Source organism: Mauremys reevesii, linkage group 12 (genome assembly GCF_016161935.1).
Source record: "Mauremys reevesii isolate NIE-2019 linkage group 12, ASM1616193v1, whole genome shotgun sequence".
Taxonomy (NCBI): Eukaryota; Metazoa; Chordata; order Testudines; family Geoemydidae; genus Mauremys; species Mauremys reevesii.
The window spans coordinates 1577766-1605565 of NC_052634.1; the positions used below are offsets into that span (position 1 = coordinate 1577766).

General features: G+C 51.6%; 1 protein-coding gene and 1 long non-coding RNA gene across 6 annotated transcripts in view; both read left to right on the forward strand.

Annotated features, from left to right (window-relative positions):
• Window positions 1-4200: 4200 nt before the first annotated feature.
• On the forward strand, window positions 4201-21741 carry LOC120375800. Of its 2 annotated transcripts, none has more exons than XR_005586785.1 (3): window positions 4201-4345; window positions 17153-17235; window positions 21410-21741. It is a non-coding gene; the product is annotated as an uncharacterized LOC120375800 (long non-coding RNA). The 2 variants fall into 2 exon arrangements; XR_005586784.1 differs by lacking the exon at window positions 21410-21741 and adding an exon at window positions 20093-20510.
• A 936-nt stretch (window positions 21742-22677) lies between these two features.
• DSCAML1 (DS cell adhesion molecule like 1) overlaps window positions 22678-27800 on the forward strand; it is a 349813-nt gene continuing 344690 nt past the window's right edge. Inside the window, exon 1 of one of the 4 annotated variants that reach the window (XM_039496729.1) lies at window positions 22678-22754. In XM_039496729.1, the coding sequence (XP_039352663.1) occupies window positions 22694-22754 (61 nt within the window). In that variant the 5' untranslated portion in view covers window positions 22678-22693. Of the gene's footprint in view, window positions 22755-27084; window positions 27613-27800 lie in introns of those variants that run through there. The other 3 variants (XM_039496725.1, XM_039496726.1, XM_039496727.1) reach the window with 3 other exon arrangements.

Consider the following 27800-nt stretch of genomic DNA (forward strand, 5'->3'; position numbering starts at 1 on the left):
TATTCTGACATGGGGCTCCCTTGGCCTTTTCTATTGACACTGGTCCACTTTAACTACATAATAACTGGGCTAAAGCTTGCCTCCATGGGCACTTCTCAGGGATGTGAGTGACCCTGGTTCAAATCCCCACTCTGCCTCCATGGAGGGGATCTGGTGCCTGAGGTGCAGGCCCTTGTAAATTGACTGTGGCCGATACAGAGCAGCTCTTGCTGGTTTAATTAGTGAGTATTGTGGCCATACAAAAGACCCAGATCCCTTTCTTGTCCCCAGTAGCTAGGATACACACCCAGGCTGTGGCAGAGCCCTTCTCTGCTGAGGGGTGTGAACTGGGGGCTCCCACTTCCCAGGGAGAGTCAGAGACAAGGCCGCCTGCAGGGGGTGGCAAATGGGGCAATTTGCCCCGGGCCCTCAGCGCGCCGCGTCAGGAGCGGCCCTGGACAAAGCTGCAGGGGCGGGACCTGAGCTCCTCCCACTGAGTCAGATCCGTGTGGTAAGGGGGGGGCTGCGAGCTCCAGTCCCGCCGGAGCCACGCTGCTGCAGCGCTGTCCAGGGGCCAGGGCAGCTCCTGGACGTGGCGCACTGAGGCTCCGAGATTGGGGAGAGGCCGTGGTAACCCAGGAGTAGCCCTGGATAGCGCTGCTGGGAGCAGGATGGGTTGGGGATTCTGAGGGGGGCAGGAAGCGGGTGGGAGTCAGATAGGGGGCAGGGCCAGGCTGTTTGGGGAGGCACAGCCTTCCCTACCCTAACGCTCATTCAGCAGTTTGAGGCTTGCAGACAGCTATTTAACACAAAGAGCCAAGCTGTTATCTTTTCCCTTAGGGCTACCATCCCTTTCACTTCTCAAATGCCAAATTATAGTCTACGTTTAATTTCAGTGCCACAGGGAGAGTCATGTCAGGGGAGGGCAGCTTCATTTAAAATTAGCCACTTTAGATTAACAGTGATAGAGCCAAGAGAGCCATGGGGGAGGGATCACATGAGAAGGGCAATATCCTACACCACCTACCTCCTTCCCAACCCTACCAAGGGAAACCTCCTTCCCCTACGTTCCCCGAGGGTCCAGAGGGGTTAATTCAGTGGTTCTCAAACTTCTGTACTATTGACCCCTTTCACATAGCAAACCTCTGAGTGTGAACCCCTCCCCTATAAATTAAAATCACTTTTTAATATATTTAACACTATTATAAATGCTGGAGGCAAAGCAGGGTTTGAGGTGGAGGCTGACAGCTCACAACTCCCAGTAATAACCTTGTGACCCCCTGAGGGGTCCCAACCCCCAGTTTGAGAACTCCTGGGTTAATTTAATTTTAGCACCCTGTGTCCATTCACATGCATGTGCTATTTTGAGCATATTAGTTTTCACAACATAGGCTCATCCCATATTCTGGAACAAGCTCAAATGCTCAGTTCGTGGAGTATGTACATAAGCTATACTAAAGACAAACCCACAGTAACCGTCTCCAGTTTGTGAGGGACCCCAGGAGCCAGTCTCTAGGAAACAGATAAATTCATGGAGGTTAAGTCCATAAATGGCTATTAGCCAGGATGGGTAAGGGATGGTGTCCCTAGCCTCTGTTTGTCAGATGGATGGCAGGAGAGAGATCACTTGATCATTACCGATTAGGTTCACTCCCTCTGGGGCACTTGGCATTGGCCACTGTCGGTAGACAGGATACTGGGCTGGATGGACTTTTGGTCTGACCCAGTGTGGCCATTCTTATGTTCTAACCTAAATGAAGTTATGGAGACAGATATGAGTCAAGGAAGCCAGCAGAGTATCAGAAACCTGGAAAAATCTCTGACTGGATGGGCTCAGGCGTTTGGTCACAAGCTGAGGTGGTTCAAAAGTTTTGGATTTTTTTAAGCAGATTTTTTTTACTGTTTCTTTAAACAGTCAAATACAGCAAGCAGCAAATATTTGGCCACACACTTCTGAAACCCCAAACCATGTTCAGGTTTTGGCAGACTAATTTCTGCTTTTCAATTAAAAAAAACACAACAAATTTTGAAGGAAAGCAGACAGTGTCCGTGATTTTTTCTGCTTTTAAAAAAACCCTAGTTTTTGATCCAAAAAAAGTTTTGATGGAAAATATTTGTCCAACCCTTTTAATGAGCTTTAGTGCCTTTTAGCACTAGCTGATGCTGAAAACCAGTGATACCTTGTAAAGGTGACTTGAAAAGAAGTTTTCTCAAAACTGGATTTGTGCCGAGATGCAGAAGGTTTTTAAATGTTTATTTTTCCCAGGGCTGCCCAAGGAAGGGGTGGGGGGAGGAAGTGGGAAAATTTACCCCGGGGCTGCAGGGGCCCCCACGAGAATATAGCATTGTATAGTATTGCAACTTTTTTTTTATGGAAGAAGCCCCCAAAATTGCTTTGCCCCAGGCCCCCTGAATCCTCTGGGCGGCCCTGGTCAGAGGTGGGCAAGCCCTATCTGAATCCCCTCCCTGTCCCAAGATAGAAATGGCCTCCTGAGAAAGGGAGGGGGTTCAGACAAGGATGTCACACCCCAAAGGGCAATCAGTGGGAAGGCAGGAAATCCCTGTGCAAACTCCTGCTGAACAGGCAATGGGGATTTGAGCCAGCCTCTCCTACAGCCCAAGCAAGGACCCTAACCCCAGCCTATAGAGCGATTCCGACTTTAGGCCTGGCCTGAAGAACAGTTAAATCAAGTGGAACAACTTCAGAAGGCAAGAGTGAGGGAGCCCCTCAGCACTATACCTCAAAGCGCACACCCAGGCTGCAGGAGAGCTCTCTTCAAATTGCTTCTCAGCAGGCCAAGCAGGGGGTTTGAACCCACGCCTAGTCTCACCCCCAGCGTGTAGAGGGAGTCCTGGCGCTGGCCCAGCCCAAAGAAGAGTTAATTCCATTGGAACAGCTTCCAGAGGCAGGGAGCCCCTGAGCGCAGCACCCAGGTACACACCAGGAGCTCTCACTTCGATCTGCTTCACAGCCACCCAGGGGGAAGATGTGAACCAGCATCTCCCACGAGCCAGGTATGCAGCCTAACCACCAGCCTGCTGCCAGAGTCCTGTTTTGGGGTTGGCTCAAAGAATAGTTAAGCCAAGTAGAACAGTTTCACCAGGCAAGCATGAGGGAGCCCCCTGCCCCCAATTTCTGTGGCCCATCACCTGGGCAGTAGGAGATCCCTCCTCGCATCCCTTCTCTTCATCAGGCAGAGGGGGATATTCAGGGCTGGCCTTAAGGATAATTGTGCCCCTGGCCCCCACGGCCTCCCCGTCCATCACCCCGGCCCATCCTCCCACTGTCCCTGTCCGCTGCTGCCTTCCCGGTCTCCCCACACATCCCCCCATTGCCCCTGGATCTTGCTGCCTCCCTGGGCTCCCCACTCCCAGGCCTGCTACCTCCCCTACCCTACTGCACCAAGCTCCCTTCTGCGACCTTGCACCCCACTCCTGCACCGCTCCTTGCCTCCTGCCTCTGGCAGCCGGAGAGCAGCAGCTGCTGGCCGGGAGCCCACAGGCGCCAGGGCTATGTACTGCCAAGCCTAGAGGTGCCAGGCTCAGCACCGGCAATCCCTGGCACAAATTAAGTGCTGATGTTTCCCCCCTGGGTGGTCACCCACCCATAAGGCTGGTCCTATTTTTGTTTCTGCGGGGGAATCACAGGCTTCCTAGAGGGAATAAATGGTGCCCCTGCCCTGTGCATAAGCCCACCCTGGATTTTTGCATCCACCCCTCCATTTTGAAGCCAACTGACCTGCCCTTCTGATGCACATGGGAAATGTCCCATTTTTTAAAAAAGGGGTGAATGATCTAAAACCGTTTTGGTCCCCCTCTCTCTGGGCCCCCCTGAGTCTCACATGGCTGGTGCATGCTCTGCTGCACCCTCCTGCCCTCACCGTTCTGGCGGGGTGTCTGGGAACACCATGCCTCCGCTTGGTCAGGGGAGGGAAACCAGGGCAGGCAAGGACAGGCTCTGCACAGCCGGGTTCAGGGCAGCAAAGCAAGCGGCCTCCAGAAGCCAGGCAGGAGTGGGGGGAAGGATGCCTGGCACTGGCCCCTGTAGCAAAGAGGCATAGTTGCCCTTGGAGACGGACAGGGAGAGACCGCCAGAGGCCCCCTGGTGGGCGGAGCCAGGAAGGCCACACCCATGGGGCCAGAAGCAGAGGGGCGGGGCAGGGACAGGAAGTATAAAAGGCGGGCCCTGTGGCTCAGTTGGGCTGGAGTGGCTAAGGGAGATGGATCTGCTCTCTCCACTACTGGTGTAGGACCCTGTAGAAGACATCTACTGCCCTAAGCTGCTAGACCTGGCTGATGCTGAGGAGCAGCTGGATGGCCCTAGGTAGTGTATCCTGAGGAGGTGGAGGATGACCATGGGACTCAGGTACACCTGGAGGGGAGGGGAGGAGAGGAAGTAGCCCTGGGACAGCTGATGGTAGCCAGGTTGTGTTGCTGCCTGAAGATTGGTCAGTGTGTTGTGGGTAGATCCCTGCTGACCCAGTAGTGGGACCTGGGGAGTTGAGTGGGCCTGGGTCCTCTTGCCACCTAACCCCGGGGGTGGTAGCTGTCCCCTGCTCCTCTTCTCTTCACCCCCCACCCCTGTGTTGGTCTCCTGTCTGCTGAGCTAGGGGCTGCAGACTGTTAGTTTGGTGCCTTGCCTGACCTGAGGGTTTGAGTCCTAGCAACAGCTAAATTCTCCCTCGTTTTAAGTGTGGTGGTCTGGCTGCCCTAGGAGATTGGCAGGGAGGGATGGCCATGCATGCTCACATGTGATATTCTGGGGGTGAGCACCTTGTCCTCATCCTTGGAGTGTGTGGCTCAGTGGGCTACTTGGATGGGAGAAGAGGAAAGTCCTATGAGGTTGCTGGAGCTGGGCCCCTAGGGACATGGTGCGCTGGGGTCTACTGAGCAAGGGATATGCAGCCTTTAGGGAAAGCACCCTTCCTGGTTGGAGAGTCATAGATCCTCTTAGAGAGAGGCTGGAGAGGAGTTCCCATAGCCTATGGCCATTTGATATTCAATGGGACATATATTGTGTGGACTTGGCTGGACCAACAGGGCCATCTACTGGCCATCTAGTGTAATCCTGGTTTTGGGTTACCTGGGAATCCCTGCACTTCCACTTCTCTGGAAACACAATCCTCTAGATGCTGAGCGGCTGCCCTCAAGTGGAGCTGGGGTGGTGGCTCTGTGCCCCTGACCACCAGGTGCAGGATGTGAGCAGTGCACTGTCCCCTAAAAGCCTTGTGCTGAGATTAATGAGCTCATTAGTTTTCTATTCTGTTCAGAGGTATTAAAACTAGGGCTGTCTGGAGATTTTAAAAAGATGAATCTTTTTGATTGTCATTTATTTACATATTTTTGGAGGTTTTCTACATTTGCAAATATATTTATTTCAAGTACAACACAGAATACAACGTGTACAGTGCTCTATTGATTACAAATATTTGCGCTGTAAAACCAAAGAAATAGTATTTTTCACTTCACCTACAACAAGTACTGTAGAGCCATGTCTTTGTCTTGAAAGTTGAACTTACAAATGTAGGCTCTAAACTTCTACGTTGGTTTTATTTTTGAATGCAGAATTTTTTTGTACATAATTCTAAAAGTCCAATCTATCTATCTTCAGCCAATCTCAAACAAGTTTGTTTACAGTTGTGGAAGATAATGCTGACTACTGTTTACAATGTCATCTGAGAATGAGAACAGGCATTTGCTTGGCAGTCTTGTAGCTGGCATCACAAGATATTTACATGCCAGATGTGCTAAAGATTCACATGTACATGCTTCAACCACCATTCCAGGGGACATGCATCCATGCTGATAACAGGTTCTGCTTGATAACAATCCAAAGCAGTGCAGACTGATGCATATTCATTTTCATCCTCTGAGTCAGATGCCACCTGCAGAAGGTGAAGGGTGTGTGGTTTTGCTGGTTTGGGTTCTGTAGTGTCCACATTGGAGTGTTGCTCTTTTCAGACTTCTGAAATCATGCTCCACACCTCGTCCCTCTTGGATTTTGGAAGGCACTTCAGATTCTTAAACCTTGGGTTGAGTGCTGTAGCTATCTTTAGAAATTTCACATTGGTATCTTCTTTGCATTTTGTCAAATTTGCAGTGCAAATGCTCTTAAAACAAACATGTTCTGGGTCATCATTTGAGACTGCTATAATATGCAATATATTGCCGAATGCGGATGAAACTGAGTAGGAGAAATAAAATTTTTCCCCCAAGGAGTTCGGTCTCAAATTTAATTAACACTTTTTTTTTTTAATGAGCATCATCAGTATGGAAGCAGGTCTTCCGGAATGATGGCCGAAGCATAAAGAGGCACATGAATCTTTAGAGCATCTGGCATGTAACTATCTTGCAACACCAGCTATAACAGTGCCATGCGAACGCCTGTTCTTACTTTTCAGGTGACACTCTAATGAAAAAGAGGGCAGCATTATCTCCCATAAATGTCAACCATCTTGTTTTAGTGATTGGGCTGAACAAGAAGTAGGTCTGAGTGGACTTGCAGGCTCTAAAGTCTTGCATCAGGGTTTTCTGAGTGCAGTAATGTAGCACAAAAACTACAGTTGTAAGCTGCACTTTCATGATAGAGATTGCACTACAGTACTTCTATTAGTATTTTTCAGTTCACCTATTTCTTTTGTTTTTTACAGTGCCAATATTTGTCATAAAAAATAAATATGAAGTGAGTACCATACACTTTGTATTGTGTTGTAACTGAAATTGCTATAATTGACATTGTAGAAACATCCTAAAATATTTAATTTCAATTGTTGTTCTCTTGTTTAATAGCATGATTAATATTTTTGAGTTAACTGCAATTTAATCGACAGCCCTAATTCAAATCCCTGGCAGGAAGAAAGCAACCAGCAATTAATGTAGAGGCATTTTAGAGCCTCAGGTGGGCAGCTAGTCTGTATGGGGCCTCGCACTCCCAAGGGGTGTCACCAAAATGCCTGGAGTGATGATGGGGGACAGCCACAGCTTGAGGCAAGGCCCAGGATGAGGTATACTGCAGCGGGTCCATGTGCCCCTGCTGGAAGAAGCAGCAGGGCAGCGAGGGAGGGATAAGACCCTAGTGTGGAGTGTGGCTGTGATGGGGAGTGATTCTGGGTCCATCCCTGGGTTCACTCATCCCTATATGAACCTGTGGCTGGTTCAACTTTCTTATCCCACTCCAGCCCCTCTGGAAGACTCCCCAGCAACAGAGCCGGGCATGGGATAAGGGCCTGGCTATGCAGACATGCTGTTACTGCCACCTTGTGTCCAACTCTGTTTGCATGTGTAGGTTCTGGCTGTAGCATTATTATTATACAAGTTGAGTTGCATGTTAAAACTGTTTCTCAGGGGACACTGAGTTCATGTTCCAGTATTTCACAGCAGCGTGGTATAAATATTACAGAACTCAAGATCACTAGAAATATTGTTATGATTTCTGTTTTAAATCCCATTGAAAGCTGGCTTTTGTTTAGATTCAGACATTTCCTCTGGAGGGTTTGAAACACAAACATTGCAGCATGTTGCTAAAACAGGAGAGCCCTAAAATGAAAGCTCACTGTCAGCAAAAGTGAAACTGACTAACCTGGTTAATTTTTGCTCTAGATTCAGCTCAGATAATGAGACTAAAGGGTTCATGGTGAAAAGAAAAGTAGGTTATTAAAACTGAAAAGATTTTAAACAGCTAAGGTGCTTTTTAATAAACACAGAGCTTTAAGAGAGACTCTGTACAAATGCCATTGCCCCAAGAGCGATCAGAATTCCTGGAGGATGGGAATAAAGTGCCCAACTTGAATTTCATTGAGGCCAGGCAGACAGGACTGTGCTGTAACTCACTAGCACAGAATAGCTTTAAAGAACTGATGCTGTAATATTTTCAATGGCCTTTTAGCCATTGATTTATATTTTGGGCAGTGTTACTTATACAAACAGCAAGGATGTGCTACCATGTAATGCATAGGCCAGGACCGTTTGTAAGGTCCTATTGTGTGTCCTGTCAGTGGTGCCTGTCACCCATTTATATTTTAAATTTCTCCCCATCTGAGTTTGAGTTTTATTTCAGTGGCTGGGTATTTGCTTCATGGCTTCAGATTACCTGAGTGTAAGCTAGTGCTCAGTGAGTTGCAGCAGGGAATTCTTCCCCACCCAGTGTAAAAGGAGCTCCTGTTTTCCTATCTCTTCTCCTCAAGCCCTGCTTTTCCACTGCCATCCCAGGGGCTGGGCACAAGAGGACAGCTGCTTTCTGAAGTACCCTCGTGCTTGGGCCCCGTATCAGGGCTGCATGCATTCCTCTTTCCCCACTCTGAACAGGGCTGCAGCCTGTGGGGTGTATTCAGCAGCCCACTGGTTCGCGGTCCTTTCTGAAATCCTCTTCTGCTGCCTCCTTAAATGTTCCAGCTCTAGCTGGAGAGAAGCAGGTGTGTGTGTTTGTGGGGGAGTCACTTTCTGTAAGGCCTCGAGGGAGGTGCACTGTTAATTCCAACTACATGAACACAGCTTGTCATTGTCCTGTTCACAAAAACCAAAATTGATTTCTCCAGTTCAGAGGCTTGAGAAAGGGTGAAGCTGAGGTGCCATTTTTCTCCCTAGTCTAACCAACACTGGCTTTGTGTTAAAAGTCCAGCCTTTCCTAGAATCCTGGAAGTGTAGGATTGGATGGGACCACGAGAGGTCCTCTAGTCCAGGTCCCTGCACTGAGGCAGGACTAAGTATTATCTTCTAGACCATCCCTGACAAGTGTTTGTCTAACCTGCTCTTAAAAACCTCCAATGACGGAGATTCCACAACCTCCCTGGGCAACTTATTCCAGTGCTTAACCACCTTCACAAGATTTTTTTTTTCCCCCTAATGTCCAACCTAAACTGCCCTTGCTGCAATTTAAGTCCATTGCTTCTTGTCCTAGCCTCAGAGGTTAACAAGAGCGAACTTTCTCCCTGCTCTGTGTAACAACCTTTTAGGGGGGTGTTTGACATGGGCTTTAACCCCCTGGGCTATGCCTTTTTAAGACAGGAATATGGGAGGTTTCAGCTGTAACACATGCCACGCCTCAGCCAGGTGCTGTTTTTTTCTACAGGGATTTTTGGCATGTGCCATCTACCCAATGGCCCAGTTAGATCATAGCGTTGCAGGAGAACTGAGTCAATGATCTGCTAATTAAGAGATCTTGACACGGTTGTGACATGCCACCTTGGGAGCACTTGAATAAATAATTAAGTGTCTTTGCTAATACGATCTATAGGGAATAGACAGGACTAGCAGGATCACTGCAGTCCAGTGTGCCAGTTCTCCAGCAGACCCCCTCGCTGCTGATGAGCTAAGCTGAGGCCCTGGCTATCCCCCATGGCTGGGGAACATGTATTGCTCCAGCCAGCGGAGGGAGGTGAAGGCCTATGGGAAGCTCTGGGGGTGTTTGGCATGTGGTGGTGGTGACCTCTTAATTCTTGCTCATTTTAAAATCCTCTGGAGAGTGACCCCTAAATCAGACAGTCAGCTCAGTCAGTCATGAGGGTGCTGAGAGCTCCAGTCTGGGTCAAACCACACCAGCACACTCTGGATGTGTGGGGCGGGTGTGTGTGTGGGGGGGAATGTTATCGTGCTCCCTGAACACACCCTGAGCTCAGGGCAGTGGGAGTCCTCCTGGGACTGTCAGGCCTGGAGGCCAAGCAAAGGAGGATTTGGCTGGAGAAGGGTGAGGGTGGAGACCCCAAATAAGCTAAACTTGGGGCCTGAGCTACCACTCTGGCTCCTAGAGAGCAGGGCTGGGAGGGAATTTCTGTTGTTGGACCAGCTCCTGTTGGGGAGGGATGAGTGTTGGAGCCAGAGAACCCCCTTTTTGCTGACTCGGGGGGCACTGAGTGCCACAGCTAAATACAGGGGGGCACTGAATGTTCAGCAGAAGTAAACCCATTTGAAAGGACCATTCAAGGCCAAGTGGCCCGTTAGCCCCAGACCCTGATGCTGCACCCCTGGGTGGGGATAATTCCAGCCCATGTCTGGTGCTGGCCCAGGGCCCTTTCCCAGCCAGCAGATTGTTTCCAACCCTTCTTCACATCTCCCTCACTGACCCACTTGCATGTGGGACCGAAGGGAAAGAGCAGGGGTGTGAGACAAACCCTGGGCCAGGGCATGTCTGCAAACCCACCCGGACGTCAGGGCTGCCTCCCCGGGGAGCCCAGCTATTTCAGCCCTTCTGTGCATGAGGGGTGGGTGCCGGGGTGAGGGGTGACTGCTGGGGTGACAGACTGCCAGGGAGAGGGTTATGGGGAGGAGATCACAGTGCAGTTACTTCAGTCAGACCTGGGTCAAACATGCTCCTTTTCCCCATAATCTCCCCACCATCCCTAAGCCCCCTGTGTGCTGCTGAAGGGCTGGCCCAGCAGCCTCCGTGGCCCACGCTAGGGCATCTGCCTTGTGCCCATGGCTGATGGAAACCTTGTCAGCTCCTCATCTGAGCACTGTCCCTCACACATGTTAACGGGGAGGGTCTCACAGATGGGAACGGCCCATTCCCCAAGTCCCCCATGGCTTGAAGTGAACAGATTAAGAGGCACAAAAAGCCATGTCTGGATTTCCTAAGCAGGGGGATCTCTGTCTGGGCACCAGATGGCATTAATAGCATTATTCTGCACTGTGTGCAAATTGCCCAGCAGCCTCTGAGCCAACGCCATGGGAAAGGGGGCACAGGAACACGGAGGGGGCCTCCTGCTGGGCTGGTTTTGGGGGGGGGGAGGGCAGACCCAGCTGCCAGCACCTGAAGGCTGTGACCTGGAATCTACTGGTGAGCAGCTGGCTGGGGGCAGAGGTTAAACTCCAAGGCAGGCTATTATTAGAGTTAAACTGGGAGAAGCCTAACTAAGCCCTTCAAGACGGGGCCATGGGAATCCTGCCCTAAGCTGCCCAGTCCAAGGCGAGGGGCCAGGGAATGCAGACCTCCCTGGGCAGGAGCGCACTGTCTGCCAGCATCTTCTGCTGTATCCTGGCACCCAGCTGCAGTGCTGTGGGGGCCACATGCAGGATGGCAGGGGCTGCCAGGGAGAGTTAGGTTGTCTTCTGCATCCCATTACTTATACAACTTCTGCTCCCTGATCCACATGCTCAGACACCCACTGACCCCACAGTCTGGTGTGAATGTCATGGCTTCAGGCTTGGGCTCTGTTCCCCCCCCCCCCCCCCGAGTCTCCTTGCCAGTGGCCAGAGGCTGTAATTAACAAGGGTAACCTCACTTGGTGTGACCTTTGGGGAGCTACAAGCAGACAGGTGCTCTCCCTCCTTCCAGTCAGGGTCTGTCTCCCTGTGTCAGCACTCCACCGGACTGGGGTTTACAGGGAGCAGCAGGACAGTCCACCCAAAGTGAGTGTTGGTTCGTCTGTAAAAGTGCCTCACACCCCTGTGTGGGGATCAGCATCACTATTTATTGTTTATACTAATTATTGATATTCCTATTGTGAAAGCAGTACCAAGAGACAGGGCTCTCTGCTGCAGTACTCCAGTGATGCCTTTATTCATTGGTCAATTTTTATAGCTTCCCTCCCTACTCCTGTAAATCAAAAGCAGCTTTTTTTTCCTTGGGGGGATTCCCTACCCCCTGAGGAGAGCCCATCTGCCCCCCTGCCTGTGACAGAACGACAAGCTGCTGAGATTAGAACACCTGGCGTCACCTTCCGGCCGAGGAGCTAGAGAGGGCTTTACAGACCCTCCTCAAGCCAGCGCCCAGCGAGCAGCCCATCTAGCTCCAGATGGGGACAGGGAGGTGAAGGTGCTTGGTCAAGGTCACCTGGCTAAGTCAGGACTAGAACCCAAGTGTCCATCGGTTGGGAGAGCCCTGTAGAAATGCATAGGGACTAACCCCCAGGGACCTATAGCCATTGCTCTAAACCCTGCAGAACTGGCCAGTTCTGGAGAGTGAGGGGGGGTTTGTTAGGGTTAGAACTCTAGGGCCAGGCTATCATTCTCCAGACTGTTCACAAGATCCTAGCCCATCACAGGCTACAGGCCTTCTCCACAGGAGCAGCCTCCCAGCTGCCTTCTCTAGCACTGCCCGGGCTGGGTTAAAAGACCAGAACACAACCATAGTGTGAGTAGCAGCATCGGCCGCCGCTGCAGCATCAGCTGCCACTGCAGCCCCGTGCTCCATGCTGAGTGCTTCTGGAGCAGCCCTGTCTCCGCATGGGAGATCTCAAGGCCCTTGCATGCTGCCTTGACTTTGACACTGGCACATTAATAATGCTTCTGTGCAGCATAATGAAGCTGCTGCCCTAATTATCCATAAATAAATAAATGATCATGCTGTCGGGGGTGCTGACAAGGAGAACTCCACTGCTTCCAGCACCGGGAGCCTACAAGATTTATTTATTCATGGCCGTGGGGGGGCGTAGTGGAGAACTCCCCACTCCCTGGCATGACAGCAGCTCCCACAGGCTCTGCTTGTTCCTCTCTGGTGCATGCAGCTCCAGAGCTTGTACAGCAGCTCGGGTCTGTCTGCAGCTCTCAGGCACAGCAGTTGAAGCCACAGACCTGAGGTCAGCTCCTGGCTACGCTCCGTCCCCTTTGTGCTGCTTTGGCAGGCCAAAGGGAGTGGGAACAGAGCCAGCTGGACTGGTCCCAAGCAGGTATAGAATAGGTATAGCTGGCTCCTTTGGCAGCCATCCTGCAGCCCCTGACATAGGGAGCAGCATGGGGAAAGGGTGTGGCCAGAGTGCACTGTGCCTAGCCATCTCCATCTGGCAGAGCCTAGAGCAGCCCTCAGGCTGCTCTAAATTCCTTTGTGGCAGAGGGGCTGTGCTCAGGGGTCCAGCTTACAAAACTGTGGGCTTGCCATTCCCCTCCCTCACAGGGGTGCTGCATCCCTGCCATCTCCCAGGGTGGGTTTATAATCCCTGCAATGTGATTGCTCCCAGCGTGCTGCTGGCAGGTGCTGAGCATGAGCACCCACTGGTGGCGCAGGGAGTTGAGGTTGTCACACAGAGGGCAGATTTTAGCTGTTGGTTAATAAAAGCTCTACTGAGCAACCTGGTCTGTCTGCCAGGGCTCCGAGGGAAGGGAAAGGAAGACCTGTCCTCCCAGCTACATGTGCCTGAAGCTCTGTCACAGGCAGGGGGCTGCCCCTGCTCCACCTCAGCCTGCATTTCCCCCACTCTCTCCATTGCTGGAAGGTAACAGGGTGGTTGGTGGTTATGCACCCCAAGTGCTAGGCATGCCTGGTGCTCTGTGAGCATCAGACAAGACAAGGTGCCCCCACTGATGAGTACTCAAGGCAGAGGACACAAAGCATGGGCCAGTGGGGTGACAAGGCCAGTGGGGTGACAAGGCTGGCAGGGCAGGGCAGTATTCAGACAGTGCATGTGAAGTGTTGGCCGGGAGCCACAGGGTGGGGCTGGGGCAGGCACAGTACAGATGGAGTCAGGCCTGCACTTCTGGCTGCTGTATCATTTTACCACCAACTTTTCATCAATCACACAATTATCAGGTTTCAGAGTAGCAGCCGTGTTAGTCTGTATCCACAAAAAAAACAGGAGTACTTGTGGCACCTTAAAGACTAACAAATTTATTTTAGCATGAGCTTTCGTGAGCTGCAGCTCACTTCTTCAGATGCATAGAATGGAACACACAGACAGGGGATATTTATACATACAGAGAACATGAAAAGGTGGAAGGATGCATACCAACAGGCAGAGTCTAATCAATTGAGATGAGCTATTGTTAGCAGGAGGGAAAAAAACTTTTTGAAGTGATAATTAAGATGGCCCATAGAAGGTGTGAAGAGAATTATCAGGGAAACTTCTTGAGTGGACCCAGCGACTTCGATGGGAACCACAGCTCATGGGCCAATGCCGGAGGGTTTTCTAATGCCCTCTGGCCATCGCAGTGCCTGGGGAAACCTCCCCCAGGGAAACAAAGGGAGCAGCAGGCATAGCAAGGGGAGAAGGCACAGATATCTGCAGGGATCCTGCAGGAACATGAGTGAGGGGAGCAGAGAGGGAGAGATGAAAGGGCCAGGGGCAGCAGGGGGAAGAGAGAGGGAGATAAGAGACAGAGGCAAAGAGGATTTAGATGTAGAGGGGGAATGAGAAGAAGTGAAACTGAGGAAGGGACAGAGTGGGAGGGAGAAAGGAGAGATGTGAGGTAGAGGAGTAAGACCCTGTAAAATGGCAGGCGAGATCCTTGCCAGGCACTCTCCTCCCAATCCCTGCTCTCAGGGCCTCCCTTGCTATCAGTCCCCTGGAGGCACTTCTGCTGTGCCCAGGATCCTGCTGCCCATTAGCAGGGCCGGCTCCAGACCCCAGCACGCCAAGCGCATGCCTGTGGTGGCATGCTGCAGGGGGCGCTCTGCCTGTCGCCGGGAGGGCGGCAGGCGGCTCCGGTGGACCTCCCGCAGGCGTGCCTGCGGATGCTCCACTGGAGCCGCGGGACCAGCGGACCCTCCACAGGCACATCTGGAGGAGGTCCACCAGAGCTGCGGGACCGGCGACTGCCAGAGCGCCCCCCGCGGCGTGCTGCCGTGCTTGGGGCGGTGAAATTCCTAGAGCCGCCCCTGCCCACTAGCTGAGGCAATTGGGGATATAATCCTGAATAAACAGGATTTGAGATGTGGAAGCCCCTACAGCCCCTTGGTTAGCACTGGGCCAATGACAGGTCTATTTTCAGTTGTGTTTTAACCTTGGGGGGAGAAGAAACTTTGTTTTTGATACCAAGCAGTCCCTTGGGATTTCTCCCACACTCCTCTGAGCCATTAATCTTCTCAATCTAAATCTGCCCTGTGACATAAAGGAGATTGGGTAAATAATACCCCTTCGACAACTGGAGTATCTTTCTCCTCTGGGAAGATCTTAAAGGAGTCTCTCCCCTTTTCGTGGAATCTAACATAGCTCCTGCTGCCCTTGCTTGGCTTTGTCTGGCTCTGAGCGGGCTGGGGACAGAGCCATGGGGCATGGGACAAATTATCTTCCAGGGGAGATCAGAGTGAATAAAGGCTTGGGTTTAACTTGGCCTCAGGGCTCTTGGGTGCTTTCCTATAGGAACTCTTGACATCGGAAACAGAAGCGCAAAAAATACCTAGGGTTAACCTCAGTCGGCAGGTGGAAGGAAAGCAAATATTAGTCAGACTCTCTCAGGATGTGAAAATTACTGACCCAAACCCTTGAGCCCATAATCAAGGAAAACTCTCATTGAGTTTTGCCTGACAGGATTTATTGAAAATTGAGACAAGACTTCAGGATTTGGCTTCTTGCCTTTAGAAATGTCCTTTCCTGTGTTACTAACACCATCTTAGATAATCAGAACTCAAAGAAATAATAGCTAGACTTTTGCTTCTCGTTACTTTCTTTTTTTGGGGGTGTCCTGCACTAGCTCAGTGCATTTAGGTTTCCAAGAGAGACAGAAAAAATATTAAATTACATTGACTTAATTGAAACTTTAAAAAAATTATAAACGTCTTTCTATATCTATTATATTTTGTAATATGTATGCATACCCCCAATCCAATTGCATGTACACACATATATGGTTTATAAGTTATTTAATGTGTAAAATCCACTCCCACTCTGTACTGAGTTAGATGTGTGCACACATATGCACTACAATACATGTATTTTACAAGCCTTAAAGAACTATTCAACAACAACCAAAATCCCAAGCAGCCCTGTGATCACAGGTATTAGCTTCTCACTTCGGGAGGCCTCTGCGCAGAAGAAATTCTAGGTCATGACAACAGCACCAAGCACCTCCCTGCCTGGCATGCCGGTTGGCCTTTGTTGGAGGGGGACGGCTCAGGACTGGAAGAGGAGAATGCGTTATGGGCTGCATGAAGATCTATAGATCTCCACAGGCACCAGTGGTGAGGCTGGAGGAGAATGGGCAGAGCTGCAGCGGGGGAAGCTTTCTAGGCCATGCTGTCCCTCGTCCTTTGCTTTCATAAAGGCCTAAGCCTCCCTGGACCCATCAAATCCCCAGGGTAACTCCACTGACTCCATCCCGGTGACTCCCAGGAGGCCCACAGGGAAATGTCAACACAAAGTCTTCTGATTAAACAGTCGAGCACTAAATGGTGACGAATGCAGCCCATGAGAAACACGTGACAATACAGAGGCGATGAGGCCAGGCTGGCGAGGAGGCAGGCGCATGCTTCGTTCTCCTGTTGTCTGGCTCCCTGGATGCCCCCACATCAATCAGTAACAACAGGGCTGCCAAAAAAGCAGCACAGCAAGGTAATAAATTGTCCCATTGCCCAAAGCAAATAACGTTTCAGTCCTTAGTTCCACATTACACATGCCCCAGGGCAGTTATTACACAATAACTGTTTGCACCGAAGACGGATGCCTTCCCCTACTGCAGCCAAGGGGTTCCCATGAGCAGCAAAGAACGCAGAAGGCCTGGGGCCGTGCGTCGGAGAGAGGGATGGAGCATGAGCAGTCTGTATTCTGCACCTGGGATGCCTGCAGCTCCCGTCTCCAGTCTTAGCTACGTAGCCTACAGCTGCACCTCTCTGCACTCCAGCCATTGTCAGAACTAGTCGTCTTCTGCCTGTGGCCGGCAAATGCAGTCAGGACCAGATTTTCCAAAATGCTCAGGGTGGGATTTTCAAACATGCCTAAGTGATTGATTCAGGAGCACAGATCTTGTTGAAAGTCTCTGGGAGCTGTACTCCTAAATCACATAGGCACTTTAGAAAATCCCACCCTTAGCCCTCACTTAGGCACCCTAATAAGTGGCCCACTTTTAGAAGTTACTCAGCATGGCGGGGGCTGGGACATTGGAGCTCATTTGAACTGTGACAATGGCAAGTCAATCTCAGAAGAAGCCCTACAGATTCTTCCCCCTTGTCTTCATGCTCTTCCTCTTGGCTGTTATGTACTTGTTGTCTTTGTACAGCTTTTGGGATGGGGGGCTATGAAAAGCACAGTTGTATTGTGTGGGCCCTTCGCAGAGCTGAGCTGGATGTGTTAGATTTTCTTTACAAGCTGCAAAGTGCAAAGTCCCTGGCACCGACCTGCTTAAACAGCCATAGATATGGCTAAGTGCGGAACTGGGTCCTGGACACCTGGCTGTCGCTGGAACAAGATACACAGGCTGCTCCTGGACAGGGTATCAGCATAACAGAAATTGGCATCCCAAATGAAGAGCCCATTGCTAGCTCTTTAGGAAAGATTTGGGGACATCCACAGACCAGTGTGTTCTCTTTCAGGCTTTGCTGAATCATGAGTGATGGAAGCTTTGAGATCCCCCCGGGCCTTTGTTGCATGACAGGATTGTGTATAGAGAGAGCAGGTGGGTGAGGTAATTTTTTTATCTCTTATATACAATACAAGCTATGGCCTCACTCAGCTTGTCTCTCTGATTCCTGGGGCCGACACAGCTACAGCTAAACTGCATAGGAGGAATATTGTGCATAGTCTGGTCCAGGCGCTTCTCTTCACTGTGGTGCTCAACACTAGGGGGAGGCATGAAACAAGCTTATTTCCTGGAAAGATTTCCCTGGGCCCGTGAGCGAGGAGCCACATGGAGCATTCTGAGCCGAGGGGACGAACGGTCCCAGCCCCAGAGCCCACTGCTTGCAGGGTGACCAGACAGCAAGTGTGAAAAATTGGGACAGGGGGTGGGGGTAATAGGAGCCTGTATAAGAGAGCCCCAAATATCAGGACTGTCCCTATAAAATTGGGACATCTGGTCACTCTAAGTGCTTGGCCCCTCACTGAGCTGCCTGTCTTCACCACCCAATGCACCAATATGTCGAGTTTATTTAAAGAGGACGTTTCCTTGAACTCCAGGTATTCTAGTCCACTTGTACAGCGCGCTGAACTTCCAGGTCTGGTCTCCAGCTTTACCCTGAAGGGGGGGACACAAGCACCTGACAAGCGGTGGGATGGCTCACTTTGCCCCCTCCTGAAGCCATTTCTGGGGTGCAGCATGGCAGGAGGTGCTCATTTAGGATCCAGTTCTCCAGCCCACAGGGGGTGGGGGAATGCTGCACCCACCCTGAGCCCCACTAACATACTTACCCTCACAGGGCAGTGCTATTATTCCCATTTCCCAGATAGGAAGCTGGGGCACAGAGAGACTAAGGCCCAGATCTCCACAGGCCCTTAGGAGCCTAACTCCCTATGATTGCAGATTAGCCCACTCATAGGCGCTTCCCCCCAGCACACTTAACTAGGAGCTGGCCTTGAAATCTGGCAGGTAGCTGCAGCCCTCTAATGGCCATTTTGTTACAAGCTGCTGCAGGCTGGACGTCTCCTCCCCTGCTGTCAGACTTTGTTTTGGCTGGGGCAGACTGGCACGTCCTGCACACCATGCTGTGGACCAGAAGGGACTCTCCCTAAGGGGAGAAGTCTCCTCACCCCAGCGTACAGAGGGGGAAAGGGAGACCCAGAGGAGAAGGTGCTATCCTGAGGTCCCACAGTGGGTCAGTGGTGGCTGGGCTGGGTTCTGCAGCATGTCTGGGCGGGAGCCAGCTGGGTGCCCACAGAGCGAGGAGTGGATCAGCACACAGTCTGGCTGCACCGCAGGCTGGGCTGGGCTGTACTATCTAATAACTGAAACCGTAGGGGGATTGAGCTCAGTGGGGCGTTTGGTGCCCTGGAGGGGTTGGGGAAATGGGGCAATGGGAATGCAGTTGCAGCCTTTGGGACCACTCAGAGTTGAGTAAAACTCCTGTTCTCTGGCAGTTACACAGGCTGCTGAGACTTTCCGTTTTATGGTGTATTGGGAGCTGTCACTATCAATTTCAGGAGTTTGTCCTGGTCCTGCTTGCAGGTGAGGGGATTCTGGGGAAGTGTGTGAGCTGGGCCTAGCAGCAAGCCGTTTGCAGCTGGCGGCCAACAGTAAGGTGGAGGTGGATTGAGTGTAGGGAGCATCCTGCTTTGTGTCTCTCTGTTTTGGGGTTCTTGTGCGCTATTGTTCTGAATTCTAAGCAATCAAGGCGTGTTATAGCCCAACCTTCCAGTAAGAGTATTCTGTGTTTTTTCATCTAACTTCTCTGCTTTCTGCTGTGAAATGGAACAAGTTTTTAAGTCCATGTGCACTGCCCCTCTCTGCCCTGGTTTGGATTCAGACTCGCCTGACCCTTATCAATGGAGCAGCTCTGGGGTGAAGCTTCCTGCCCTAGTGTGCGTGTTCCACTGTCAGCTATGTGGAGCCTTTTAAAATCCCACCGGAGGGTTCCAAGGCACTGTCTAGTGGGTACAGCAGGGGCTGGGATCTAGTCCCAGCTCTGACACTGACTTGCTGCCTAGCCTGTGGGAAGTCCCTTATCTCTCTGCTACCTCCCCAGGGGAAGTGTCAGTGAAGTGCTGGCAAGGAGGGGGATCGTATTCCTGTTATCATCATTAACGTTGCCTCTTGGAGGGTTTATTGTCCAGGGAAGTGTCAGACTGTTATTGGCCTTAGAGCAAAGGCTGGCGAGGGTAAATGTGAGGGTTGCCTTGGGATTGCTGGGCTGCTTGCTTGGCACTAGGGCATAGGCATAGTTTGACTTCTATATTTGGGGAGGCAGCTCTGGTCAGGCCAACAGGGCCACGTATGTGGTGGGTGGGGGGAATTCAGAGCCTGCCTGAGGCTTGCAGTTTGGGGTGGGGGGGGCAACACCCTCCTATTTCTCCCCCCTCCCCCAACTACGCCCATGTGCTGGGGTGCTTCTGGCCTGAGCAGCCGGCCTGGGGCTGGTAGACCTTTTCCAGAGCTTGTCCTGGTGGGCATGGATGCAGTCCACGTGCGTTCACTCTCCTTGCATTAGAAAATATTTCCAAGGGAGGCTGATGCTGGGGGAAAAAGGAAACGGAGAGACTCTGCTTATTGGCAGAACAGCTCCAGCAGTGGCTCTCAAACTTTTGTCCTGGTGACCCCTTTCACATAAGCCTCTGAGTGTAACCCCCCCCCCATACATTAAAAACACTTGAACACCATTATAAATGCTGGAGGCAAAGCGGGGTGTGGGGTGAAGGTTGACAGCTCATGACCCCCCCCATGTAATAACCTTGCGACTCCCTGGGGGGTCCCGACTCCCAGTTTGAGAACACCTGAGCTACAGCAAGGCAAGCTGTCCCACTAGCCTGCCTCAAGTCTGCCGTGGAGGGATGGCTCCATGAGAAACTCGAGTTACCAAGGGCCATTCTGTCATTGGCTTCAGCTCCAGGCTGCTAGCAGCCCCCAGGGCAGGGACGATGGCTGTGATTGGTGATGACTGGAGTGAGACCTCTTCAAACAAGCCCCCCAGTGTCCATCAGACTGCAACAACTTCCAGCCACTCACTGCTGACTGTCAGGCTCAGGGCCAGATGCTTTCACCAGGCCACTCTGAGCTATCGAGTCCCCGGCTGGGCACTACTCTGCAAATGCTCCCCTGGGTTCGAAATGGCACAAATCCTGCTCAAATGAGTGGTGTCAAATGTTGTTTGTACTGGCTGCACGATCCAGAGGGAAATCATTTGCAATGAGAAAATGGAGAGGCTCTGAGGGCTAGAAATACATTTGGGTCCAAGATGAGCAATGAAGAGATGAGTTTTTGCAGTAATTCCTCACCCCGCTGTCATCAGTGGGATACAAACCAAGGGCCTTCAGAACTGCAGCACAGACCTCTGCCCCTAATAGAATAACTCCATTAGCTGCTACCGGCTAGTAGACCAGTCGCAAGGGGAGGGCTGTGACACACTCTTTTCCCATGTGTTACACTTCTACTGTCTCTCTTTCATGGAGCCTCATCTGTGCTGCCAAAAGTGTGGCTTAGGCCTGAACAAATCATGTATTGGATGACTTTCACCTCAGTCAGCTTACAGCTGTATAAACCCTGGGGCATCACTCTGGGTCCCCGGCAGGGGCCCTTAGCTTGATACCAGCTGGCTAGTTTGAACACTTGTGGAAAGGAATCTTAAAAACACTTCCCATGAGTATCCCAATGGCAAGCTCCTAGAATGGCTATGCTAGTAAAACCCGTTTGCACCAATGTGTGTGGGAGGTGCACTCCGGCAGGGCACCCCAGGGGCTGGCTTGGCCGGAGCCAGCTCCAAGATGGAGCTAGCTGCCTGCTGTCAGGGATCAGAGGGCCAGTAGTGTAGCGTGTGTCTGAGTGTAGGGAGCATGGAAGCTAAACAGCCTCCTCTGAACGATCGATGGGAGGAATAAAGGGGCTGCAATGAAAGGGACTGGCCAGCTGAAAGACTGGACCAGAGCTGCCAAGAGCACAGGCTTGTGCTTCTCACCCAACCTGCCCAGCATCCAGCTGTTTCTCTGCCCTCTCTCTGGCTGCTTTCACAGTGGCCAGCAGAGGTAGTTTTGTTCTGGGGGGAGGGATGCTGTTTAATACCTTTCTAGCCCTGCCGCCTAGGTGGGAGTGACCAGGGCAGGGCTGGCCAGAGGGGAGTGCCAGGGGGGGCAATTTGCCCCAGGCCCCGCAGGGGCCCCCACGAGAATATACTGTTCTATAGTATTGCAACTGTTTTTTATGGAAGGGACGCCTGAAATTGCTTTGCCCCAGCCCCCTGGATCCTCTGGGTGGCCCTGGACCAGGGAACTTATCAGCGATGCTGAACAGCAAGGGAAGCTAACAATGAAACATGGAGCAGTGTTTGCTCCCCCTCATCATGTGCTGTGAATGGATATCTCCAAGGCCCCGACCACGCTGTGCCAACATGCCTCCCGACAGTGCCTTCTCCTGTGCCTCCCAGCCCACGCACCTCGGTCTCGTTGGGTGCTTGGAGTGGGAGTGCCACAGCTGCACCTGAAGCTGGCGTTCCTGCACGGAAGAGGAAGTTATTGTTGCAGTTTGGATGGCCAGCAGATTCCTGCTATCAGCCTTCCCTTGGCTGCCTTCTTTGTAACAGCTGCCAGCAGGGAAGGAGGGTAGCCAGTCAGCATGTGTCCAGGGTGGGAGGCTCCCACCCTCGCCTCAGCGAGGGGTTTGGGGGAGGAAATGGGCTGGTTCACCAGAGGGATGGGGGAGCAGGCTGGGGGATGGTTTGCAGAGGGTTAAAATCCTGGCCCCATTGAAACTACTGGCAAAATTCCCATTGACCCCACAGGGCCTGGATTGGGGTCGTTACACCCATTTCACCGGTAGGGAGACTGAGGTGCAGAGAGGGGAAGAGATGTGCCCAGCAAGCCAATGGCAGAGCACTGAATAGAACCCAGGTGGCCTGCCCCTTGACCACAAGGTAGTGCTGCTTCCCTGAGACAGATTCCCTCCCTGCTGGGCTTCCGCCTAGTTACTGAACAACCTGTCCAGAGGCTCTTCCACCTGGCTGGACTGGGATGGCAGAGAGGCTGTCCTTGTGGCACTGCTGGCTGGGAGCAGAAGCAGAAGGACCATTAATCTTGCATGTGAGCCTGTTCTTGCGAGACTTCCAGCCCACTTCTGCAGGCTCAGCTCAGGCTAGGATGGGTGCTTCTCTGGGCCCAGGTCTAGGGACTGCTTCAGCTGGTTCAGGTCCCGAGTGCTCTTCCATTGGGGTCAGTGCTGTAGCAGGGCCCCAGCCTGGTGCAAGGAGGCAGCATCGGTCAGCTGGAGCGTGACCCTGAGGCCCTGACCACTTCCTTCCACTCCCTCTCTAAAGCTCACCTCTGCCACGATGCCTGCAAAGCACTGACCAGTGGCTGCTTGTTCTGCTGATCACAGGCATCTCGCTGTTGTTACTGTAGCAGCTAGGAGCCTCAGCTGTGGCTATGTGCAAACGCAGAACAGAAGGACAGTCCCTGCCCTAAGGAGCTTACAATCTGAGTAGGAGACGAGACAACGGATGGATACAGGCAGACCAATGGGTCAGTACGAGGAAACAAGGAGACAGTATTACCAGCACGGTAAGCAGTGGTCTCAGTACCTTAGCCGTTGTCTTTGTTCTTCCCCCTCTCTCTGTTGCACCCACCTGGCGCCTCTTGTCACATACTTAGCTTGGGCCCTGCCACAGGGAACTTGCAGCTTTTTATTTTCAGTGTGTGCAGTGCCTAGCACATTGGGCCCTTGATCTCACTTGGGGCCTCTAAGTGTTACTGTAATTCATATTATTAATAATAGTTTGTGCTCGTTACAGATCTCAGGGAGTTCTCTGCTGTAGGAGAGAGATTTACCCTGGCCAAACTCCAATTCAGGGAATTGCATTCTGCCTCCCTAAATTAGTTACTTATTTTATTGATATTTTAAGGCTCCTGAGGCTATAGCAAGCTCTATCCTGCAGTTTCAATTGGATAGGTTATTTTTCATTTGCAGACCTAAACTACTGTGGCATATTAACTGTGTAATATTAAACAGCTGCTGTGTTCCACTCCAGAGGTGGCTGCATTTCAGTGGTAGGTGAAGTGAACCTCCATATATTACTTACATTTACCTCACATGAGTGAGTGTTGTTTGGATAAGAGGCCATATTTGGTTCTCAGTTACTCTGTCGTAAGGCAGGAGTGAGTCCACTAGCCTCAAGATTTATGCTAGTGAGAGCAGAATAAAGCCCCATGTCAAAGTGCTTTGAGATCCTCTGAAGAAAAGCACAAGTGTGTAGAAAGCTGGAAGTGCAAAGTGTTGTTCTTACCAATTCAAGCTGCCCCTGTGACTGAGCGTATTCGCAAGGGGCAGAGGCACGGGTTCCCCAGAAGTGCCCTGCTAGTAATTCAGACTCACTGGCCCCCTGCGCTAGCTGGCCCACCTTCCCCAGCTGCTGGTGAGTTCCCGACTGGGGGAGGAGGTGACAGGAGCATCAGGTGGGTGAGCTTGTTGCCCTGAGGATGGCCGGGAATATCAATTTCTTCACTGAGTAGCCAACGTGCAGAGGTTGGCTCTGGAGCCAGCAATTGACATGCTCCTCCACTCCCGAGGTAATGACTGGAGTGGAGCCTGCAGCATGCTCTGTGCCCTGGCAGCGTCTCCGCCTTGGCCTCTCCGGCAGGACAGGCAGGCTGCAAAGCCTGGGGACCGAGGAACTCTGGGAGAGTAGGGACTCCACAGAGGGGTAATGGATGCCTGTGTGACTGAGCAAAGAGGGAGGTGTGTGTGTGTGTGTGTGTGTGTGTGTAAAATAGATACACACCCCTACAATACACATCACTGTTATAGAAATTCCATCAATGTGCCATAGAAGCCATGAGAGATGAACAGAAGGTCAACAGTAGAACTGCTACCGTGTCACAGCTGCAGCTGCGCTGCTGGAGCCTGTAGTGTAGACACTCCCTGCAGTGACAGAAAGGGCTCTTCCGTGGCTGTAGTAAATCCCCCTCTCCGAAAGGCGGGAGTTAGATCCATGGTCCACAAAAGAATTCTTCTGCCAGCCTAGCGGTGTCAGCAGTGGGGCTTAGGTCAGCTTCGTTACATCACCCAGGTGTGGTTTTGTCACAGCCCTGAGTGATGTACTTACACTGGCCTAACCTTGTAGTGTAGACCAGCCCCGAGAGAGCTTTTTTCAGGGAGCACAGTCACTAGCTTGGAGCAGAAAGGGAGACAAGGACATGCAGGGATGGAGTGGAGGAAAAGGAATGGAACAGGAGGGATCATAGACTCATACAATCGTAGGACTGGAAGGGACCTCAAGAGGTCAGTCCCCTGCACTCAAGGCAGGACTAAGTAATATCTAGACCATCCCTGACAGGTGTTTGTCCAACCTGCTCTTAAAAACCTTCAATGACAGAGATTCCACAGCCTCCCTGGGCAATTTATTCCAGTGCTTAACCACCCTGACAGTTAAGTTTTTCCTAATGTCCAACCTAAACTGCCCTTGCTGCAATTTAAGCCCATTGCTTCTTGTCCTATCCTCAGAGGTTAAGAAGAACAATTCTTCTCCCTTCTCCTTGTAACAACCTTTTACATACAGTCTTCTCTTTTCCAGAATAAACAAACCCAATTTTTTCAATCTTCCCTCATTGGTCATGTTTTCTAGACCTCATTTTTGTTGCTCTTCTCTGGACTTTCTCCAGTTTGTCCACATCCTTCCTGAAATGTGGTGCCCAGAACTGGACACAATACTCCAGCTGAGGCCTAACCAGCGCAGAGTAGAGCAGAAGAATTACTTCTCGTGTCTTGCTTACAACACTCCTGCTAATGCATCCCAGAATGATGTTCGCTTTTTTTTGCAAGTGTTATACTGTTGACTCATGTTTAGCTTGTGATCCATTATGACCCCCAGATCCCTTTCCACCATACTCCTTCCTAGGCAGTCATTTCCCATTTTGTGTGCGTGCAACTGATTGTTCCTTCCTAAGTGGAGAACTTTGTATTTGTCCTTGTTGAATTTCATCCTATTTACTTCAGACCATTTCTCCAGTTTGCCCAGACAGATGAAGGACTGTTCTCTCGAGCAGCTGGAGGATGGGCTGGGCAGGGCAACCAGGTCTCCTGGATCCTATACGTGGTGCTGCCACTGGCTTGCTGTGTGACCATGGGCAGGTGCCATTCTGTGCCTGAATGTCCCTTTCTATACAATGAGAGCAGTCCTCCCTGGAGGGGGGGGCACGCACTGCACTCAGAGCCCCTCTTATGGGCAGAGCTCACAATGCTTTGCAAAGGTGGGTGAGGATTGTTTCAAGTCTGTAACAGGCTGGTCTGCCCCTTGGAGGGTCAGGAGGCCTGTGGCTAGCCAACCCTCTTCAGTCAGTCCCACCTGTCCCATAATTAGCTGCCTCCCAGCCAAAGGGGGTGGGGCTAATTGGGGTCATGTGACAGTTTGAAACACCTGGGCCCCATCAAAAGGCCGAGAACTCAGTTTGGAAGCAGTAGATGTCCAGGGAGCAAGGTGGGTTCCAGCAGAAGGCCTTGGAGAGAGCCTGGGAGCTGGGCTGAGGTCCCCGAGTGGAGAGGCTTACAGGGGGGCCTGGGGGTCCAGCCTGCAGGGTGGGCTGAAGAAGCTTTTTGTTGGGACTCTTGTTTGAAGAGGGTTGAATTCAGAGTGACCTAGCTGGAGGGCTGAGCCCACAAGGGAGGCAAGGAACCCTTTCAGTGCCATGCTTAGCCAGCTCACATCTGCAGACAAAAGGCTTGGTGGAGGTGCAAACAGCTGTTCTCACACACTCTGTGAGTGTGGGGGTGGATGACTGACCCTTTGGGGGTGATAGATGTTCCTAAATGGGGAAGGAAAGGAGAATGCAGGCTGTGTCAATGCAGGTGAAAAAGGAGAGAGAAGCTCCCAGGGGATACAGGACTGGGAACCTTGGAGTTCTGGTATCACTGACTTATTGTGTGTTCTTATGTCATGTCACCTCCCAGTGCCTCTGTCTTCCCCAGCTGTGCAGGGAGGATAATGCTTACCTGCCTCCTGGGAGCATGGTGTGGGGTTATCTTGCTAGGGGTTCTCCAGCATGTACAAAGAGCTCTAGAAACATTAAGAATTAGTAGGAACTAGAGCTGGTCAAAAAATGCCAAATCACTTTCATCAGAATCTAGTTTTGTTTTGTTTTTTTAATTCCTCGAGGGGGGGGGGGACATTTTTTGTTTTTAGAAAAAAATAAAATGAAAATCCAGCTCTCTTGCATTCTCAGACTAGTTCAGCAGTGCTGTAACTAGGCCAGGTGCACAGTAGGGTTGAACTTGGCCATCTGTCGGCTGGAATAGGATCTGCGTAATTGACTGTCCTAGGCCCTGTATCACTAACAAGTTAAAGGAGAGTTTACCTAAGTGCAAACAGTGGGGGTGGTGCCTTTTTGTAGTGGGAGGAGTTGTTCTGTCCCCCAAATTGCCACAGCGGTGGGCAAAGCGGGTTACAGCCTACATGGGAGAGAAGGGGAACAGAATGGGCTGCAACAGGGCAACGACTGATGTGAATGCAGCTTCTAGGGATGGATAAGCAGAACGGGGTGTGTATATACACACTTCAGAGAGAGAACTAGAACTGTCTGTTCCGAATCGCTCTACGTAAGTGCTCAACCAACTTCCCTTCATGGGGCACAACCACCGTCTCCACAACAATCTGTATCTTACCCCTCTCTCTCTTTTATTATATATATATATATATACACACTCTGTAGCCTTCTATGCATGTTTCACTTTATACGTGTGAACAGCCCTAGCCCAGGGGGGACCATCTTATGAGCCACCTCTTCAAGTGTGCACATGCACGTTGGAGTGACCTGCCGGGTGCTGCCAGGTCTTGGAGGGGAAGGATGAATGTGTGTGCACCATCTGTTTGTACAGGTACTAAGCCCTGAACCTGTGCAAGCTGGCCCCAGGCATTAGTGCAAGCAGGTGTCTCTGCGTACTCTCGTGAAATGCTGGTCTGTACAATTAGAGCCAGGGAGCTGAGTGTCTTTCCCTTTAATAAAGGAGCCCGTGTATGTGTGTGCAAATGACAAGATTTTATACATGATCACGTCCCCTACCGCACAGAGATTGAATCTGGAAAATGTCCCCCCACTGTTCAGATACAATAGATAATATATCCACACCCTGTACCAAGTGGCAACTGCCAAGGGCCAGGCTGCACCCCCCAACGCATGCTGAGTGGGCGGGGAGTACACAGGCAGCCCTGCCCACCCTCCGGATGACACTAGCTAGGGAGAAGGGGGAAGGAGGAGCTGCTGGGAGCTCAGCTGTGAGCATCTGAACCTGGATAGTCCTGGGAAAGGCAGGGAGCACGGCACGTCTGGGCGCCGCGCTGCAAGGAACTGCACTACATCCCAGAGAAAATAGGTGCTCTTTATGGCATGTGGCTGGTAACTTTTCTCCTGCTGTACTCTTTGCAAAAAGGTACGTCCCGTCCGGGGTGGCGGAGAGGGGGTGTTACTCTGTGGCCAGCGGGCTCCCGTCCTGCCCCTTGTGCGGTTTTAAAAAAGGGACCGGCTCCCCGGGTGCTGCGGCCAAAGGGGGCGGGCCGAGGGGTGCCTGCGCCCAGCCCAGTGCTCTTGCCAGTCCCTGGATGCTGCTCTTGCAGCTGT